The sequence below is a fragment of the Chiloscyllium plagiosum genome, chromosome 7 (assembly GCF_004010195.1).
Source record: "Chiloscyllium plagiosum isolate BGI_BamShark_2017 chromosome 7, ASM401019v2, whole genome shotgun sequence".
NCBI lineage: Eukaryota > Metazoa > Chordata > Chondrichthyes > Orectolobiformes > Hemiscylliidae > Chiloscyllium > Chiloscyllium plagiosum.
This window is the reverse complement of record NC_057716.1, coordinates 104,640,276-104,662,341: the sequence shown is the minus strand read 5'-3', so window position 1 is coordinate 104,662,341 and position 22,066 is coordinate 104,640,276. Positions and strand designations below refer to the sequence as shown.

At 45.1% G+C, this 22,066-nt stretch overlaps 1 protein-coding gene across 1 annotated transcript in view; it reads left to right on the top strand.

Annotated features, from left to right (window-relative positions):
* Positions 1 to 22,066, top strand: part of LOC122551953 (anion exchange protein 3-like) — a 257,659-nt gene that overhangs the window by 196,179 nt on the left and 39,414 nt on the right. Inside the window, exons 6-7 of the mRNA XM_043694524.1 lie at positions 19,005 to 19,141; positions 19,825 to 20,005. Of these exons, the coding sequence (XP_043550459.1) occupies positions 19,005 to 19,141; positions 19,825 to 20,005 (318 nt within the window). The remainder of the gene's footprint in view (positions 1 to 19,004; positions 19,142 to 19,824; positions 20,006 to 22,066) is intronic.

The following is a 22,066-nucleotide window of genomic DNA, read 5'->3' as shown; positions in this document are numbered from 1 at the left end:
CACTCTCTAGCATCTGCAGTCCTTACTTTCGCACTGTTAAATCTATGCCCTCTCGTTCTTGTTCCTTTCATGAGTTCATGCTTGTCCCTATCCACTCAATCCAATCCCTTCATAGCGTTGAGAAATGCGATTCAATCTCCTCTCAGCCTTCTTTTCTCCAGGGAGAACACGAGGAGAAAGTGAGGACTGCAGATGCTGGAGATCAGGGTCGAGAGTGTGGTGCTGGAAAAACACAGCATGTCAGGAGCAGGAGAATCGATGTTTCGAACATATGTTCTTCATCAGGAATGAGGGGGGTGGCCCAAGGGGGCAGAGAGGTAAATGGGAGGGGGGTGAGGCTGAGGTCAGGTAGCTGGGAATGCGATAGGTAGGTGAAGGTGGGGTGATAGTGATCAGTCGGAGAGGAGGGTGGAGCCGATATGTGGAAAGGAAGATACACAGGTAGGATAGGGTCATGAGGGCAGTGCTGAGCTGGAAGGTTGGATCTTGGATAAGGTTGGGGGATGGGAAATGAGGAAACTGGTCAAACCCACATTGATGCCACGGTGGAAGATGATGCGTTCTTCCTCCAGACGTCAGATGGTTAGGGAGTGGCAATGGACGAGGCCCAGAACACTGGCAGCTTCTTCAATCTATCCTCGTCACTGAAGTTTCTCATCCCTGGAATTGTTCTTGTAAATTGGTTCTGCACTGTTTTGATTTGATTTGACTTATTGTCCTGTACCAAGGTTATAGTGAAAGCTATGTTTTGCATGCAATACAGGCAGATCATACCATTAAAAAGTGCATGAGGGTATTTAAACAGAGTGAAGTATACAACGTTGAGGCTGCAGAGAAGGTGCACAGAGAAAGAGTGAGATCAACATGAAATTTAATATTTGAGAGGTCCACTCATCAGTTTAATAACAGCAGGGACGAAGCTGTTCTTGAACCTGTTGGTACATTTGTGCTTTTGTATCTTCCGCCTGATGGAAGAGGTTGGAAGAGATATTTTGTAAATATTGTATTTGCTGCCAGTATGCAGACGCGAGACAGCAAAAGAGACCCATAAATGGAGTAAGAGAACTCACAGGCTGGCATCCAGGAGAGTGCACATCTGGAAAATCGACCGACATTTGGCTTGGAACAGTGAGTTGTTCAGCAACATCCAAAGCAGACCAATGAAAATAAGCACCTGGTGAAATGGTCACCTGGTTCTAATGGAGGTTGATACCAGCATGGCCTTTTCAGTGATTGCAGAACTGGCCTTTAACAAATTCCCTCTGGAATCCAAACCTGAGGTTTGCTAAAGTCCTCAGCTAGACTGAGAAGAACCGCTGCAGATGAAGGGTACAACTTTTATGAGAAGGAGGTGGTTCAGTTCCCACTGATTGTAGTAAAAGGCTTGGGCCCAAGCCGATTGGGTGAAATTGGTTGAGATAAATTCTCCTTGATTGGCTCAACATTTTTCCATTAGGAAATGGCTGCCTGAGCAAAATCCTAATTAAATACCCGGAACTTTATCAGGAAATGCCCTTTAGGTCCCTTTTATATCTTTCCCCTCTCACCCTAAACCTATGCCCTCTAGTTCTGGACTCCCCCACCCCAGGGAAAAAACCTTGTCTATTTACCCTATCCATGCCCTGCATGATTTTATAAACCTCTATGTGTTGACCCTCAGCCTCCGACGCTCCAGGGAAAACAGCCCCAGCCTGTTCAGCCTCTCCCTGTAGCTCAGATCCTCCAACCCTGGCAACATCCTTGTAAATCTTTTCTGAACCCTTTCAAGTTTCACAACATCCTTCCGATAGGAAGGAGACCAGAATTGCATGCAATATTCCAAAAGTGGCCTAACCAATGTCCTGTACAGCCACAACATGACCTCCCAAGTCCTGTTCTCAATGTACTGACTAATAAAGGAAAGCATACTAAACGCCTTCTTCACTATCCTATCTACCTGCACAGGGTAGCATCGGGAGTAATCCAGATATTACTACTCTCGAGGACCTCCTTTTTAAATTCCTACCTAATTCTCTACACTCTCCCTTCAGAATCTCAACCTTTTCCCTTTCTATGTCATTGGTTCCAATGTGGACAATGACCTCTTGCTGGCCCTCTCCCCCGTGAGAACATTCTGCACCCTCTCTGAGACATCCTTGATCCTGGCACCAGGGAAGCAACACACCATTCTGATTTTTCGCTGCTGGCCGCAGAAACGTCTGTCTGTACCTCAGTCTAGAGAGTCCCCTAACGCAATCGATTGCTTGGAACCCAACGTACCCCTCATTACACTAAAGCCTGTCTCAATACCAGAAACGTGGCTGTTCATGCTACATTCCCCTGAGAGTCCATCACCCCCTGCATTTTCCAAAACAGCATACTTGTTTGAAATGGGGATAGCTACAGAAGACTCCTGCACTCCCTGCCCACCCTCTACCTTTCCTGGAGTTAACCCATCTATCTACCTGACTGTACCTGCAGATTTTCTCCCTTCCTCTAACTGCCGTCCATCACTCCCCCAGCTCTTGTGAATTCCTTATTGCCTCTAACTGTCGCTCCATCTAATCCATTTTGATTGGATAGGATTTGCAATGAAAGACATTTCCTGCAGATGTAATCCTCAGTAATGTGGAAACTCTCCTCAAACTCCGACAGGTAGAGCACATCACTCTCCTAAAGGCCATCGTTGCTCCTTCACAATCTACACACCCAGAAAATAGCACTGTCTTATTGCTCTTAAAAAAAGGACAACTTAACATTTATGGTTAATATTTTTAAAATGTAATCAAGAGACAGGTATGGAATGAGCTGCCAGAGGAAGTGATGGGGGTTGGTACAATTACAACCTTTAAAAGGCATCTGGGTGGGTATATGAGTAGGAAGGGTTTGGAGGGATTTGGGCCAAGTGCTAGATTAATTTAGGATATCTGGTCAGCATGGACGAGTTGGACCAAAGGGTTTGTTTCTGTGCTATACATCTCTATGACTCTATGACTATCAAAGGAGCCAAGATCACCTTGCACATTGACCAGGAAGTGGTTCCCCGAGTCTGCAAGGCCTGCCCAGTGCCCATTCGCCTGACGGGCAGAAGCAGTGTCAGAAATCAGGAGGTTGGGAAGGGAAGGAATCATCAAACTGGCCCAGTTTGCGGAATGGGCAGCGCCGGTCATACTGATTGTGAAGCCCAATGGGTTCACCTTTGTTAAACAAATGGTAAACTTTTTTTTTGCAGCTGGATAAATCATTATTCCTTGCATAGAGGGCTTATACACAAAAGAGGCAGGGTGGGGGGGGGGGGGGGGGGGAGATGGCGCTGTCCTTCACAAAACTGTACATGAGCCATGGTTTGTCTGCCATTGCAGTTATATGAGGATTCACAGAACTTTGGATTTCCCAATCAGAGTACAAATGGGACCTTGTCAAAGGCCTTACTAAAATCAAACACTTTTATCTTCATCACTTCTCCTTGTTAGCACCTCAATACTTCAATGGATATTGACTTAAGATACAAACTAGCCGTGATCTAGTTGAATACTGGTGCAGGCCCGAAGGGCCAAAAGGTCTTTAGCCAAACATTGCAGCTCCCAATTGTAATTGGTAAGAGATGAGTGGATCCCCACTCTCCACCAGTGTCAGACACGCGCTGACTGAGTCACCTTGCGAGCCAGACTGACCCACTAACTTGACCTTATATAGAATCGGCAGCACAACATGGAACATTCAAGCCAAGTACAACAATAACATTGCATTTATCTAGCACTTTTAATTAGGCTCCAAGGCGCTCAAACAGTTCTAGGCTGGAATTTATGTCCAACCCAAGCCTCTTCACATCTCACCTCACTTTTCTGTATCCCCCTCATCTGGTTTTGATCCCACACATATTCTCTGTACTGGAGGCAGTCCCTGGGTTCTGGGCAGGTTCTGTTCTGGAGTCTGGTTCATGAGTCAAATTGTACCCGAGTTTGAACACAATAGAAAAGAGCTGTTTTTAATTACAGGAAATCTTTGTATATTGGATTCTTAACATTGTACCCTATATGACATTGCCTTTGAAAGTACTAGCTTCCATTAGTCAGATGTTTATAAATTGGAAACCCCAGTATTCGCATCATCCATCTCCTGTGAGGGCAAGTTCTATATCCTCACTACTCTCTGCTTAAACAGGTTTCTCCTGAATTCCTGACTGGATGTATTTATGATTAAATAATGCTTAAGTCTCTAGTTTTGGTCACTGCCTACAAGTGGAAACATCTTCTCTGCATTTACTCATCCTAATTGTCAGGTCCTCTATCAGGTCACCCCTCGGCTTCTCTCTTCTACAACAAAGACCTCCAGCCCCTCAGTCCTTCCCAATAATCCTCATTGTGCTGGGAGGATAGAGATCCAATCAGTGTCCAATCCTGCCTCTTACTGCCAAAAATGATCCAATCACCTCAGTTCGACACTAAGTTGCCTTTATATAGTATCAATAGTGTAATAAATGTCCAAACTGCTTCACAGGAGTGATGATGAAACAATGTGGGATGCCAAGCTACAAAAGGAGGTATTCAGATAATAAACGAGCAGTTCAGTCAAAGAGATAGGCTTCAAGGAATGTCTTACTTCAAATAGGCAAAGGCTAGAGAGGTGGAGTAATTCAGGGAGGAAATTCCAGAGTTTGGGGGCTTCAGGCAGCTAGAGGAATGGCTGCCAATGGTGGAGCGATGGAAATGAGAGAAGGGTGGAGATCTCGCAAAAGTTGTAGGCATGGAAATATACGCTGGCTTTGTGGAGGTTGTGGGGCAAGGCAGAGTCATGGAGAGATTCAAAACCAAGGATGAGAATTTTAATGGCTGACAAGGCTGGTGTCATCAGCAGGGAAAACAATGTGACTTTTGATGACATCAGTTAGGTCATTAATGAAGATGAAGAAACAGAGATTAAAGACCAAGTGGACGTCTCTGAGAGGATGTGATGAGAAAATGGGTCCCTGTTGATCCTCACATAATGTCCACTTCTGAGGAAGTGACAGATGTAATTCTTCAGTCAGTCGATTATTAGACCGGACAAAAGGAAGGACGAGATAGCATTTTCTGCCAAAGGTAGCAGAATGACCAGGATTCCACCTTTGAAAGCGGTGTCTATCCAGAGAGTTACTCCAGGTCTCAAGGATGCGTTTGAGTTTTAACGTTGTTAACAAACTGATCTGAACCAGGTTGGTGAGAGATTATCAGATTGTAACTCCCCACAAGGAGTCCCACTGGCATCTCCTTTATACCTGTTCCTCTTACTGGCACTGGACACAAGGACAGTGTGAAAGGAACAAGGCTTTGAGAATCTGACCTCTACCGTCTGAGAGAATACGAAGGACGTTGGATCTCCTTGCACCTGGTTCCTTTTGGTCCTCTCTAGAATGTGGTAGAGCTGGTGTTGGAGAAAGTGCCCTTTTCTTTCAGAAAGGCATTGTGACCTTCAGAGAAGGACCTGTCATTGTGGAGCTGTTGACTGAATCAAATAAGTGAAAACTGTTTCAGCACGAAGGGGGGTCACTGTGTCTGTGCTAGACCTTTGCAAGAGTTATTCAATTAACCCCCATTCATCTGCTCTTTCCCCAAACCTCTCCCTTTCATATTGCGCTCCAATTCCCTTTTAAAAATTCCCTTTGAATCTGCCGTCACTGTCTACTCATTCCAGATCACAACGAACTGCACGCTAAACTCATTTCTTCTCATACAGCCACAGGAAATAGGAACAGGATGAAGCCATTCAATAGGATCATAGCTGATCCGTCACTACTCACATCCACTTTCCCTGTAATCCTTGTTTCCCTGACTAATCAAGAATCTATCTTCCCTCTGGTGTCCTAGCTGATTGTCTTAAACCTGTATCCTTCTGGTTGCTGACCCTCCAGCCAGTAGGAACAGTTTCCTTCAGAACTCTTGAAGTCCTCCCATAACATTCTCTGCCCTAAGCAAAAACATTCTAACTTCACAAATCATTAAACAGAGTGCTTCATCCCTCGTGCAGTTCTGGTAAATATAATGGACATCTCCAATGGCTTTGCTTCCAGAGTGGCTGTCATTTACTGGTCAGGCTTTGGAAACCCTAGCTAGTAAATGATAAAGATTTAATAAGAGTTTAGAATTAATATAAGAACATCTCAAGACAAATGGGAGTGATTTACAAGTGTGATCAGATGGGCCAGTGAGTCGAGGATGGTCAATGCAGTTTACTTGAGATAAATGTGAGGCGTTGCAGGGGTGGGAGGGGATTTTTGATTATGTTGGTTGCTTTCCCGAGACAATGGGAAGCATAGATGGAGTCAATGGATGGAAGGCTTCACACAAATGGTGATGTGTGTAAGGAAGGCAGCAGAGGTGGATACAATCACACCATTAAAAGACATCTAGCTAGATACATGGATGGGAAGGATTTATAGAGTCATGTACAACGTACAAACTGACCCTTCAGTCCAACTCATCCATGCCGACCAGATATCCTAACCTATTCTAGTCCCATGTGCCAGCATCCATCCAAACCCTTCCTATTCATATACCCATCCAGATGCCTTTTAAATGCTGTAATTGTACCAGCCTCCACCACTTCCTCTGGCAGCTCATTCCATACACGTACCACCCTTGGTGTGAAAACGTTGCCCCTTAGGTCTCTTTTAAATTTTTCCCCTCTCAACCAAAACCTATGCCCTCTAGTTCCCTCACCCCAGGGAAAAGACCTTGTTCATTTACCCTATCCATGCCCCTCATGATTTTATAAACATCTATAAGGTCACCCCTCAGCCTCCGATGCTCCAGAGAAAACAGCCCTGTCCTATTCAGCCTCTCCCTATAGCTCAGACCCTTTAGAAGGATATGGGCCAAATGCCTGCAAATGGGATTAGATCAGTTTAGGAAATCTGGTTGGTGCAGATGAGTTGGACCGAAGGGTCTGTTTCCGTGATGTATGACTCTATGACTAATCGAGAAGTTTGGGTGGTCTACATATAGAATAACAGATACCCAGAAGTGAATTACTGACTGGAATCTAATCGAGGGGTTTGGGATGGTTTATATATAGAATAATAGATACCTGAGAGGGAGTTACAGACTGGAATCTAACCAAGTGGTTTGGGAGTTTTGCATAAAGACAATAGTCAGTTCTACTATAACGCGTGTTTCTTCAATGCAAATTGGCTTTAACGTGATTGAAGAATTTAGACCATTATTTGTAGAATGCGAACTTTCCTTATCTGTGTTGGCTATAATGCAATTCAGGCCTCATTAGTTTAAATGCTGCTGCTATTGAGCGATTTTCTTATAACAAGAGATCGCACGAGAGCAGAAGTATCACGTTATATCAGAACCAACTGTAACAGATACCTAAGAGTGAGTTACAGACTGGAATCTAATCGAGGGGTTTGGGATGTTTGTATATAGAATAACAGATACACAGGAGGAGTTTGGGATGTTTGTTTATGGATTAACAAATACACAAGAGTGAGTTACAGACTGGAATCTAATTGAGGGGTTTAGGATGTTTATATATAGAATAACAGATTCCCGGGAGTGAGTAATAGACTGAAATCTAATCAAGGGGTGGTTTACATACAAAATAGAGGAAAGAGTCAGGTCTGGTTTTTAATTCACTCCTGGGAGGCAATGACCTAGTGGTGTTATTGCTGGATTGTTAACCGAGAGACCCAGGGAATGTTCCAGGAGCAATGCTGGAATCCTGCGATGGCAGATCGTGGAATTTGAATTCAATAAGAATCTGGAATTAAGAGTCTGATGATAACCCTGTTTCCTGAAGAAGGGCCTGTGCCCGAAACGTCGAATCTCCTGTTCCCTGGATGCTGCCTGACCTGCTGTGCTGTTCCAGCAATAAAGTTTCAACTTTGATCTCCAGCATCTGCAGACCTCACTTTCTCCTCTGATAACCCTGACACCATTGTCGATTGTTGGGCAAAAGCCCTTCAGCTTCATTAATGTTCTTTAGGGAAAGGAGCTGCCATCCTTACCTGGGTCTGGCCTACATGTGACTCCAGACCCACAGTAACGTGGTGGACTCTTAACTTAGGGATGGGCAATAAATGCTGGCCTAGTCAGGGATGCCCTCAATGATGCCCCACTGTGAATGAAAAATACAATTGTAGTTTAATAGTAATTGTTAATTATTGATTTAGAGCTGGATGTCAGATCACTAACTGTTTTGAAGGCTGGGTTAGACAGGTTTATGGTTGTCGAGGAAGCCAATGGCTATGAGGTGCAGGCAGGAAAGTGGAGTTGGCAGCACATCAGATCAGCCACCATCTTCCAGAATGGTGGCGCTGACCCGAGGGACTGAATGGCTTGCTCTTACTCTATGTTCTCGTGTTCTTGTGTAATGGGGCTATACTTTCCAACTCAACTAATTCGTGATAATACTCCACTCCTCTGTCTCATCATAGTATCCACTGACAAATCTCTGTCTAAACTGCTCCAGTTGGCAAGATTTCCACAACTCTCCCCGTTCCTCACTGATCTGCTGATACACTGGCCTTCCCGTGTTCTCAGCTCTCAATGAGATGAGGTCACTGTGGTGGCAGCATGTTGTTCACACAGTGTGTCAACAGAGCTTTCCCAGCACTAACTCATACTGCCAGCACTCTGCAGGGTCACCATGCTCTGCTGCACAGATCCCAACAGAACAGTGTGCATCCACCTGCCTGTTATAGATATCACAAATCTGATCAAAAACTCTGAGGCAGGTACAGTATACCTGTGGAGTTAGATACAGAGGAAAGCTCCCTCTACACTGTCGCACAACAAACATTCCCAGGACAGGGACAGCACAGGGTTAGATATAGAGTAAAGCGCCCTCTACACTGTCCCCCATCAAACACTCTCAGGACAGGGACAGCATGGGGGCTAGGTACAAAGTAAAGCTTCCTTTGTACTGTCCAATCACACGCTCCCAGAACAGGGCCAGCATGGGGCTAGATACAGAGTAAAGCCTCCTCTACACTGATATCAGCAAATGCTCCCAGAACATGGACAGCAAAGGGATTAGATACAGAGTAAGGATCTAAAATAAATTGTGGATGCTGGAAATCTGAAGCAAAAAAAGAAATTGATGGAGAAATTCAGCAACTCGGGCAGTGTCAGTAGAAAGAGAAACAGCAATAATGTTTGGAGTTCAATGAACCTTCTTCAGAATGGATAGTAGCTCAGAAGAGGAGTAAAGATGCTGAAGCTGTGCTGAAAGCAGTCTATGTCATAACAGGGCCTGGGGTGTGGTGACAGGGCCTGGGGTGTGGTGACAGGGCCTGGGGTGTGGTGACAGGGCCTGGGGTGTGGTGCTGGTAAAGGACATGGGCAAAGGTGCTCAGGCCGGAGAATTACTGAACCTCAATATTGAATCCTGAAGGCGGCAGGGTCCCCAACCGGTAAACGAGGTTCTGCACTCTGTCCAATTTAATAATATTCTTATCATAGCAGGACGATCAGAACTGGACATAGTACTCCAAGAGTGGCCTCAATAAAATAGAGTCCTGTAACTCACTCTTGATATAAACCACCCGAACCCCTCGATTAGATTCCAGTCTGTAACTCACGCCCGGGTACCTGTTATTCTATATATAAACCACCCCAAATCCCTCAATTAGATTCCAGTCTGTAACTCACTCCCAGATATCTGTTATTCTATGCATAAACCACCCCAAACCCCATCAATTAGATTCCAGTCTGTAACTCACTCCCAGATATCTGTTATTCTATATATAAACCACCCCAAATCCCTCAATTAGATTCCAGTCTGTAACTCACTCCCAGGTATCTGTTATTCTATATATTAACCACCCTGAACCCCTCAATTAGATTCCAGTCTGTAACTCCCTCCCAGGTATCTGTTATTCTGTATATAAACCGCCCTGAACCCCTCAATTAGATTCCAGTTTGTAACTCCCTCCCAAGTATCTGTTCTATATATTAACCACACAAACCCCTCAATTAGATTCCAGACTCACTCCTGGATATCTGTTATTCTGTATATATACTATTTTTATGAAATGCATCAGAAGATGTTGAAGGAAGTGAGTGTGAAAGTTTCAGTGGCACTGGCAATAAGCTGTCCATGTCCCCCCACTGCCCGGTTCTGGGAGTCATTCTGGAGGATTAGAGAATTGCAAACATTGTGTCCTTACACAACAAAGAATTTGAAAGATTAGCTCAGCAAATATAGTCAAGTCAGCGTAACTTTCTAGAAAATAATATTCGGGACAAATTTAATAGTAACCTGGAAAATGATTTGGATGAACCATCATGGATTTCTAAAAGGGAAATTATGTTTAACTAATGTGCTGAATTGCTTTGAGGGGGTAACAGTCAGGCTGAATGACGGTAATGCTGTTTGTGTGGTGGACATGGATTTCCAGAAGGTGTTGAATACATTTCCATGCGACAGACGTAGGAAGAAAGTTATAGGTTGTAGTATAAAAGGTACAGTAGCAATGTGGATACAAAATTGACCGAGTGATTGGAAACAGCATTGGTCAGTGGATATTATTTGGGCCAGAGGAAGGGTAGTGGAGTTCCCCAGGGGTCAGTATTGGGCCTCTAGCTTTTCCTGATTTATCTCAATGATCTGGATCTTGGTGTGCAGGGGCTAGTTTCAAAGTTTGTTGATGACGTGAAGCTTGGAAGGATTGTAAACTGTGAGGAGGACAGTGTTGAGAACTTTGAAAGGAAATAGACAAGTTGGTGGGTAAGTGGCAGATGAAGTTGAGTGCAGAGAAAAGTGAGGTGATGCACTTCGATACAGAGAACATGGACATTATGAAATAAAGGGTCAATTCCCTGTGTGTGTATGTACAAAAGTTATTAACTGTTACAAGACAGATAGAGAGAGAGTTGTTGATGGAGCAGACAGTATTCCAGGGAAGTATTGATGCACTTATCCTTAGGGAATGGAGACCTCAGCTTTGACTGTTGTGCACAGTTTTGAGTACCACACTTCAGGGAAGATGTTTACAGCTTGGAGAGCAGGCAAAATATGTTTGTGGAAATGGTTCCAGGGATGTGAAACTTCTGTTATGAAGATAGGTTGAAGAACACTGAACAGAACAGGAAAAAAACCACTTGAACATTTAAAAGAGATTCCTGTCTGTAACTCACTTGTCCTGTTTCAGTTTAAACCCAGATGTCAGATTGTATTGTGACTGACTGAAGCTCTGATATGCTGTGACCTAATTATGAAGCAATATGCATGAGGAGCATCCCCATTCTCCAAAAGCCCTTCATTTTCTAACAGATGTTTGTGATGCTTTGGTCTAATTAACTGCAGGCGTGTTACCGTCCAGAGAAAAGACACATCCATCATGAGGAGGCGTTTTCTTCAGGTGCCTTCTTGTGAATTAGCATCAGTTTTACAACAACAATGTATTGTGTCAATGTCTCAGTAACAGCTCCCGTAAGCAGTCGGCACACTGTGGGTAAACTCCCGTGTTTCTACATGTCTCAGTGTCAGCTCCTGGACATGAACAACACCCACTGATTCACTGCTGTTTGGTTTAAATGGAGGAGTATTGAAATTGCTGATTTTTATTCATTCAAACCACCAATCTACGTCACTATTTGAATCTTTTATTTCGGTTTCCTGAAGGGAATCATTTATTTTACAAATTAACATCAAGATAAGTAATCTCTGAGTTTTGTTGACATCACTCCCCTTGCCCAGTTTGGGTCCGGTGCCCTTCCTGAGTCCTTGGCATTTATCCAGGTTGGCACAGAAACAGAACACAAAGGAATGGAGGCCCTATCCACAACCTGCTGTTTTAGCTGAGAATCCACAGGGTCTTAAATCACAAAACACTAGCTAATGGCACGTTGGTTTCCTGCACTTCCAATCAGAGGCAAATGAAGCACTGAGCTTCTGTCTGTCTCTGTAGCTAATGTTTTCCTGGAACAGGTGGCTGGTCTATTTCCAGAGGCTGTAGCTTGAGGGAAGCAACAGTCCACATCAAGCATGGGCTGACCAGGAGTCTGTGCCTCTCTGACTGCCTGCCATTAACATGTTAAAAGGGTTCACACACCAATAAGCAACTTGTTTGGCCATGTTGTAAATGTCCTTCCTTATCCACCAGTTCCTGGAGTAGCACACAAAGGTGGAACTCTTGAACACCACCCCAGGACCTCCTATTGGGGGTAACTGCATTGTGGGTCAAACTACAGCACATAGACTGCAGCGGTTCAAGAAGGCAGCTCCCCACCACATTCTCAAGGGGCAACTAAGGACGGGCAATAGATACTGGCCCAGTCAGTGACGCCCACGTTCCACGGGTGGATTTTGAAAAATCAGCAAGTCAGAATTAAATGATGGTACACTTGGGATATAACTGCAGCAGGAAGCCATGATGTGGAGGAGCCGGTGTTGGACTGGGGTGTACAAAGTTAAAACTCACACAACACCAGGTTATGGTCCAACAGGTTTAATTGGAAGCACTAGCTTTCGGAGCACTGCTCCTACATCAGGTGGTTGTGGTGCAGGATCATAAGGCATAGAATTTATGGCAAAAGATCACAGTGTCATGCAGCTGAAATGGTATGTTGAATAAACTTAGATTGTTCTGAAGTCTTTAAGGTGATAAGTCTTTAAGATGAAACATTTAACAATCTAGGTTTATTCAATATATCATTGTTTCACTGTAACCTTCTGCTATAAATTCTCTGTCCTGTGATCCTGCACCACAACCACCTGATGAAGGAGCAGTGCTCTGAAAGCTTGTGCTTCCAAATAAACCTGTTGGACTATAGCCTGGTGCTGTGTGATTTTTAACTTTGCTGGGTGAAGGAGAGACCTAAGGAGAGAAGACTGTTGGAGGATCTTAGAAAAGAATGAAAAAGGATAAACTAAAGAGGATGCTGGAAATCTGAAATGAAAACAGAGATTGCTGGAGAAACTCAGCAGGTCTGGCAGCATCTGTGGAGAGAGAAACAGATAATGTCTTGAGTCCAATATTACTCTTCTTTGGAACTGATAAATTTAGAAAATAACAAGTTAGACAAAGTGAAGGTACGTTACAAGAAGAAGCCATTCTGGCCAAAGTATTTGTGACAGTTCTTTCCTCTCTCTATAAGAATCTCAGGGAGTCCCTCTCCCACTGCAACTCCCAGGTCATTTCCTCAGCCCTGAAGCTCTTCAACCATGTCCTGAAACAAACTCGCTACCACAGCCACATTTGCTTCCTCAGCGCCTGCCTCCGTAACCAACTCATCCCATACGGACTCCGGACCACCTTTAAACCAGCAGAGTTCGGACCCAAACAGGACAAACAGTACAGACTACAGATTCAAAAACACCAGCAACAGTTCTTCTTCAAGATCCTCTGCTCCACGCTTGCAGCCATGCGACGGCACCTAACCTCTCTACAGTCAGCCCTGCCTCAGCTGAGGGCCACACTCTCTCAGAACTGTAAAGGACCCACTCTGTACTACATCCTCAGGAGAATTCATACTCTCAACAAACAGTATTTCAATTCCATCTCAAAGCTTTATTCCTGATGAAGGGCTTTTGCCTGAAATGTCGATTCTCTTGCTCCTCGGATGCTGCCTGAACTGCTGTGCTCTTCCAGCACCACTGATCCAGAATCTGGTTTCCAGCATCTGCAGTCATTGTTTTTACCTCAGTTCTTTGCAAGTTTCACCCCCCTGCAGTATGAATGGATGGGAAGGAGTACGGTCAATTAAGAATCGATACAATGGGAAAGGTTTGAGTCAAGTAAGATTTCATTGAATGGAACAGAACAGGACGATGTTTGACCTGAAGTGATTTGTGACAAATCCTGCAGCAAGTAACTCACCTCCTGACTCCCCAAAGCCTGTCCACCATCTACAAGGCATAAGTCAGGAGGGTGATGGAATATTCCCCACTTGCCCGGATGGGGGCAGCTCCAACAACACTCAAGACGTTTTACACCACCCAGGACAAAGCAGCCCCAACTTGATTGGCATCGCATCCACGAACATCCTCTCCCTCCACCACTGACGCTCAGTAGCAGCAGTATGTACTATCTACAAGATGCACTGCAGATATTCAGCAAGGCTCCTCAGGCAGCACCTTCCAAGTCCATAACCACTTCCATCTAGAAGGACAAGGGCAGCAGATACATGGGAACACCACCCCCTGCAAGTTCCCCTCCAAGCCACTTACCATTCTGACTTGGGAATATATCACCGTTCGTTCAGTGTCACTGGGTCAAAATCCTGGAATTCCCTCCGTAAGGGCATTGTGGATCCATGTGGACAGGACATGGACTGCAGTGTGTCAGGAAGACAACTCACCACCACCTTCTCAAGGGGAGTTTGAAATGAGTACTAGACAGCCAGTGACGCCCATATCCCATTAGTGAGTTTAAAACAAAATGAAAGTGAATGGAAGGAGTTTGAGTCCCATTGGGTTATTTGCTGAAAAATGTGTTGCTGGAAAAGCGCAGCAGGTCAGGCAGCATCCAAGGAGCAGGAGAATCGATGTTTCGGACATAAGCCCTTCTTCAGGAATTGGGTTATTTGCAATAAGAGTGAACAGGAATGGATTTGATGCACTGGAATTCTGTATAATGGGAGTAAATACGGAGAGGTTTGTGTCCATTGGGATTGTGTGCAATGGGAGTGAATTAGCTTAGGACTAGGATATTTCGATGAAGAGGAGAACGGTCTCTGCTCTTTCCCACACTGACAACGTGAGCAAGAAATGGTGTATTTAATTAGGATTGCTAGCATTACAGGCAGCATTTTATATGAAGGGTCTGGGCTGTTGAGGATTTACTTTGTGAATTTTTTTCAAATCCTATTTCTGGATCGCCATAAGACCATAAAACATAGGAGTCATTTGGCCCATCGAGTCAACTCCACTATTCAATCATGGCTAATCATACAATCCCTACAGTGTGGAAGCAGGCCATTTGACCCATTGAGTTCACACCAACCCTCTGAAGAGCATCCCACCTAGATGCACCCTATCTCTGTAACCCTGCATTCCTGCATTCCCCATGGCTAATCTGCCTAGCCTGCATATCCTTGGACACTATATGAAATTTAGCATGGCCACTCCACTGAACCTGCACATCTTTGGACTGTGGGAGGAAACTGGAGCACCCGGAGGAAACCCACACAGACAGAGGGAGTATGTGCAAACTCCACACAGACAGTCGCCCGAGGCAGGAATTGAACTTGGGTCCCTGGCTGATATGAGGAGGCAATGGCTAGTGGTGTTATAGCTAGATTGTTAATCCAGAGACCCAGGTAATGTTCTTGGGACCTGTGTTCAAATCTTACCATGACAGATGGTGGAATAATGATTCAATAGAAATCTGGAATTAAGAATCTAATGATGGCCTTGAATCCATTGTCTGATAGTCAGGAAAACCCATCTCATTCCTTGAGGGAGGGATTTCTGCTGTCTTTACCCTGTCTGGCCTACATATGACTCCAGAATCCCAGTAATTGGGTCACTCTTAACTACCCACTGGGCAATTAAGGACGTGTAATAAATGCTGACCCTAGGTCCTAATCCTGTTAATGAATAAAAATAAAAATTTCTCAACCCCATCAGCCATCTCAGACTTCCTGATGGAAGTCCTTCCCCAAAACTGAAAAGATTCACGTTTACTCATTAGAATTTGACTTGAGTGAAGATGGTACATTAGCATGGGAGTGGGGAGGCTAGGAGTTTAAATGTTTTCATTTTATATAACACTGTTCATATCTTCAGGATATTGCAAAATGATTTTGAACTAATGCAGTACTTTAGAATTGTGGCGATTGACGTAACAGAATGTGTGGTGGGGGGGGGGGGGGTGTTGTTGGGAAGTGTTGGTGTATTGGTAACACTGAGACTCAGGCTAATTCTCTGGAGGTAAGGGTTCAATTCCCCAATTGGTGATGGAAATTTGAGTTCAATAAAATCTGAAATTAAAAAGCTAGCCTAATGTTGACCATGTAGAAATTGTCACGAAAACCCATCTGGTTCACTAATGTCCCCCAACTAGGGAAGGAAATCTGCAATTCTTACCCAGTCTGGCCTACGTATGACTCCAGACCCACAACAATGTGGTTGACTCTTAATTACTCACTGGGCATGAAATGCTGGTCTTGTCATCGATGCAAGATTCTTTTTCTTTAATTCATTCACAGGATGTGGGCATCACTGGCTAGGCCAGCACTTATTGTTCATCACTAATTACCCAGAGGGCATTTAAGAGTCAGCCATATTGCTGTGGCTCTGGTGTCACATGTGATCAAAGGAAAAATGAAAGTCACTTTGCACACAGAAAGCTCCAACTGATAGCCGTGGTGTGAATGTTATATTTGTGATGTTACTCCATGATGTCAAGGGATTGGCATTTGAGTACTATGGAGAAATCTGCTACTGTTCTGTGAATTAGTGGCCATGAGGATTATTTACCTCCATCTGAGAGGGCAGAAGGGATCTCAATTTACCACCACATTGTACAGACAGCTCCTCTGACAGTGCAGCACTCCCTCAGTACTGATCCTCCAACAGTGCGGCACTCCCTCAGTACTGACCCTCCGACAGTGCGGCACTCCCTCAGCACTGACCCTCTGACAATGCGGCACTCCCTCAGCACTGACCCTCTGACAATGCGGCACTCCCTCAGCACTGACCCTTTGACAATGCGGCATTCCCTTAGTACTGACTCTCTGACAATGCGGCACTCCCTCAATACTGATGCTCTGACACTGCAGCACTCCCTCAGTACTGACCATCTGAGAATGCGGCACTCCCTTAGTACTGACCCTCTGACAATGCAGCACTCCCTCAATACTGATGCTCTGACATTGCAGCACTCCCTCAGTACTGACCCTCTGACAGTGCAGCACTCCCACAGTACTGACTCTCTGACATTGCGGCACTCCCTCAGTACTGACCCTCTGACAATGCGGCACTCCCTCAATACTGATGCTCTGACACTGCAGCACTCCCTCAGTACTGACTCTCTGACACTGCAGCACTCCCTCAGTACTGACCATCTGAGAATGCGGCACTCCCTCAGTACTGACTCTCTGACATTGCGGCACTCCCTCAGTACTGCGCTGAGAGTGGCAACTTTGACTACGTACTCAGGTCTCTGGGGTGGGTCTTGAAGCCACAACATTCAGATTCTGCAACCAGTGTTAACCAACGAGCAATCTAAAAAAAATGACTAAATGTTTACAGATCATATTGTCCTCTGCACTGGTCTGTAATATCAAGGTAATATCACTCAGACAGTAATGCTCTCGGGTATTGGTTCAAATCCCACCATTGCGGTTGGACTTGAATTCAATAAATCTGGAACTGAAAGCTAGTCTCAGTAATGGCACTCATGTCAATGATCATCAATTGTTGTTAAAACCGATCTGGTTCATCAATGTTCTTTAGGAAATCTGCCACCCTGACCTGATGTGACTCCAGAATCACAGCAATGGGGTTGACACTTGACTTTAGAGTGAGTGGATTGCCTTACAAGGAAAGGCTAGACAGGCTAGGCCTGTATCCTGTGGAGTTGAGAAGAGCCAGAGGTAACTTATTTGAAACATATCAGAGTGCCTCAGGGGTCGGTGCTGGGTCCATTACTGTTTGCTATCTATATCAATGATTTGGATGAGAATGTTTGCTGATGACACTAAAATAGACGGTATCATGGACAGTGAGGAAGGTTACCAGAAATTGCAGCAGGACCTTGATCAGCTGGGGAAGTGGGCCGAGAAATGGCAAATAGAGTTTAATATAGATACATGTGAGGTCTTGAATTTTGGAAAGTTAAACCAAGGCAGTAGTTTCATGGTGAATGGTAGGGCCTTAAGGAGTATAGTGGAATAGAGGGACCTTGGAGTTCAGCTGCACAGTTCTCTGAAAGTGGAGTCCCAGGTAGACAGGGCAGTGAAGAGGGCTTTTGGCACACTGGCCTTCATCAGGCAGGGCAGTGAGTATAGAAATTGGGAAGTTATTGTTGCAGTTGTACAGGATGTTGGGGAGGCCACACTTGGAGTATTGTGTTCAGTTTCAGTCACCTTGCTACAGGAAGGATGTTATTAAACTGAAAAGAGTGTGGAAGAAATTTACAAGGATGTTGCCTGGTCTCAAGGGTCTGAGTTATAGGGAGAGGTTGGACAAGCTGGGACTTCTTTCTTTGGAGACTGAGGGGGGGTTTTATAGAAGTGTATAAGATCATGAGAGGCATGGATACAGTGAATACACCCAGTCTTTTTCCCAGGGTTGGGGAATCGAGGACTAGAGGACATCACTTTAAGAGGAAAGAATAAAAGTGTACCTGAGGGGCAGCTTTTTACCCAGAGGGTGGTACGCATATGGAATGAGCTGCCAGCGGAAGTGGTTGAGGCGGGTACATTAACAACATTGAAAAGGTATTTGGACAAATACATGGATAGGGAAGGATTAGAAGGATATGGGCCAAGTGCAGGGAAATGGGGTTAGTGTGGATGGACATTTTGGTCAGGATGGACCAGTTTGGGCCAAAGGAACTGTCTCTGTGTTGTAGGACTCTAAAATTCCTTATAAGATCCTGAAGGTGGGAATGTGAAAAGTATGTTTCCCCTTGTGGGATTGTCTAGAACTGGGGTTATCGATTAAAAATAAAGGGTTGTCCATTTAAGACAGAAATAAGGGAACAATATTTCTCTCAGAGGGTTGAGTCTTTGGAATTTCATTCCTCAAAAGGCAGTGGGTGCAGAGTCTTTCAATATTTTTAAGGCAAAGGGAGATAGATTCTTGATGACGAAGGGGATGGAAAATTATCAGGGAATAGGTAGGACTGTAGAGTTGAGGTCAAAATCAGATGAGCCACAATCCTATTGAAAGGGGAAACAGGCTTGAAGGGCTGAGTGGCCTCCTCTTGTTTGCATTGTTGTAACCGCCTTCTGAAATGGCCCTAGCACATTGTCAGGGCAATTGGAAATGGGTAACAAACTGAGCTGGTTACACCTGCATCCTGTAAAAGACCACCTCGATGGATGGTGCAGCTTTCCCAACCCAATATCCCTCTTTACCCTCAGGCCACCGATTCGAGGACAATCCAGGTGTGCGTCGGCATCTGGTGAAGAAACCGTCCAAAAGCCAAATGAGTAAAGTCAGCATCAAAGTCCCACAGGCCGGGATGAAGAGGTTCCAGCTGGACAGAAAGCCCCATGAGGTACAGAGCATTTTCTACACCTTCACTCTGCCATCGTTCAATGTAACACGCCGTGTGCATTTGTGTAGCGCCTCTCACAACCTCAGGGCATTCATTTGCAGCTGACGAGGCACCTTCTGGAAGTGCAGTCGCTGCCCGTGATGTCAGAAATTCCACTTTGTGCACAGCAAGCTCCCACAAGCAACAACAAAACAATGACCAGGCCATTTATTGGTTTGGTGATGGGATGGGCTTTGGTGCAGGACATTGGACATGGACTCCCTCGTGGTGCTTTCAAAGTGAGGCCAATTAATCTTTTACACAGCCCCCTCAGAGGCTGGTTTGGACCTCAGCACCCCTTCTGAAGGATGGCACCTCTGGCAAGACAGCACCCCCTTCGTCCTGTTGATCATAGACCCAAAGGCAATTAGGTCCAAGGTAGGATTGGAGGAGAGGGTGCAAACCTATTGAGCAATTGCATTGCAGCTCAGGACAGCACCCCCTGGGTTAAGTCAGTGGTGGGCATCACTGGGTGTGGCCCAGAGGGGGTCAGGTTCCTGAGGGAGGTGGGGAAGTCCTGGGGAGGGGGATCTAACTCACCACTCACCACTCCTCTGATCTGGCAGCTGCAGCTTTCTGAGCACTTATCTCACTCTTGCTGTCCCCCGCCCCCCCCCCCCCCCCCACCCCCTCCATTTGGACAGGTTTTCGTCGAGCTGAACGAGCTGGTGTTGGGGAAGAACAATGAGATGTCGTGGCAGGAGACCGCTCGGTGGATCAAGTTTGAGGAAGACGTGGAATCAGAGACAGACAAGTGGGGAAAGCCGCACGTGGCGTCCCTCACATTCCGCAGCCTCCTGGAACTGAGGAAGACCATCGCACAAGGTGAGTACCGTCACGGGGTACACCTGCTGAATCTCAGTATCCTTCTTACTCTTCCTGTGTAACCCTGAGCTCAGCTTCCAACCCCAGACCTTCCATGTGCTGGTGTCGGTCTGGGGTGGGCAAGGTCAGAGGTCACATGACACCAGGTTAACCGGTCTATTTGAAACCACAAGCTTTCAGAGCTGCTTGCAATTTCAAATATATCTGTTGGGCTATAACCTGATGTTATGTGACTTCTGTTCTCTGGAGTTTAGACAATTACAACTTTGTTTCCTCCATTCCTGAGATGTGGGTGTCACTGGTCAGGACCAATGTCCCTAATTGCCCTTGAACTGGATGGCTTACTGTGAAAATGTGAGATTTTGCACTTTGGCAGGAAGAACAGAGGAGCTGACTATTATTTAAATTGAGAAAGACTGAAGAAAGCAACACAACAGAGGGATTTGGGAATCTTTGTGCATGAACCAGGAAAAGCTACTGTCCAAATTCAAAGGGTAATAGGGAAGGTGAATGGACTGTTGGCCTTTATTGCAAAGGAAGTGGGGTATAAAGGTGAAGCAGTTTTGTTAAACTATGCAAAACAGTAGTCAGACTAGAGCTGGAACATCATGAGCAGTTTTGATCCTCTTACCTAAATAATGATTGATGTTGGAGACAGTCCAGAGAGGGCTCACTCGGCTGATGCCGGATATAGAGGGACTGTCTTATGACGGGAGATTGAGTAGGTTGGTATTTTTCTCATTGGAATATAGAAAAAGGAGAGGAGAGCGTGTTGATACATACAGGATCCCACGGAAACCTGACAGGGGAGATGTGGAGAAGTGGTTTCCCCTTGGGGGAGAGTCTAGGACCAGAGGGCATCATCTCAGAATAAGGTGTCAACCTCCCCCATTTAAAAGAGAGATGTGGAGGAATTTCTTCTCTCGGAGAGGAGTGTATCTGTGGAATTCTTTACCGCAGAGGGCTGTTGAGGCTGGGTCACTGAGAGAGGCAGATTTTTAATCAGGAAGGGAATGAAGGGCTATGGGGGAAAGGCAGGAAAGTGGAATTGAGGATTATCACATCACAGCCATATGAATGGTGGAACAGAATCGATGGGCTGAATGCCCTATCTCTGCTCCTATGTCTTATTGTCATATGGCCATTTCAGAGGCAGTTAAGGGTCAATCACATTGCTGTGGGCCTGGAGTTACATGTAGGCCAGACCAGGTAAGGATGGCAGTTTCCTTCCCTAAAGGACATTAGTGAACCAGATGAGCTTTTATCGATGATGGGTTCATGGTCACCCTCACTGAAACTAACTTTCAATTCCAGATTTACTAACCAAGTTTAAATTCTATTAGCTGCTGTGGTGAGATTCAAACCTGTGTACTCAGGTAGCCAGGAAAGGCCTAAAGAGAGAGCTCAGAAGAGCCAGGAGGAGACATGAGAAGTTGTTGGTGGATAGGATCAGGGTAAACCCTAAGGCTTTCTATAGGTATTTAAGGAATAAAAGAATGATGAGAGTAAGATTAGGGCCAGTCAAGGATAGTAGTGGGAAGTCGTGTGTGGAGTCAGAGGAGATAGGGGAAGCACTAAATGAATATTTTTCGACAGTATTCTCTCTAGAAAACGACAATGTTGTCGAGGAGAATACTGAGATACAGGCTACTAGACTCGGTGGGATTGAGGTTCACAAGGAAGAGGTATTAGAAATCCTGCAGTGTGTGAAAATAGATAAGTCCCCTGGGCCGGATGGGATTTATCCTAGGATCCTCTGGGAAGCCAGGGAGGAGATTGCTGAGTCTTTGGCATTGACCTTTAAATCATCATTGTCTACAGGAATAGTGCCTGAGGACTGGAGGATAGCAAATGTGGTTCCCCTGTTCAAGAAGGGGAGTAGAGACAACCCTGGTAATTATAGACCAGTGAGCCTTACTTCAGTTGTTGGTAAAGTGTTGGAAAAGGTTATAAGAGATAGGATTTATAATCAACTAGAAAAGAATAATTTGATTAGGGACAGTCAGCACGGTTTTGTGAAGGGTAGGTCATGCCTCACAAACCTTATTGAGTTCTTTGAGA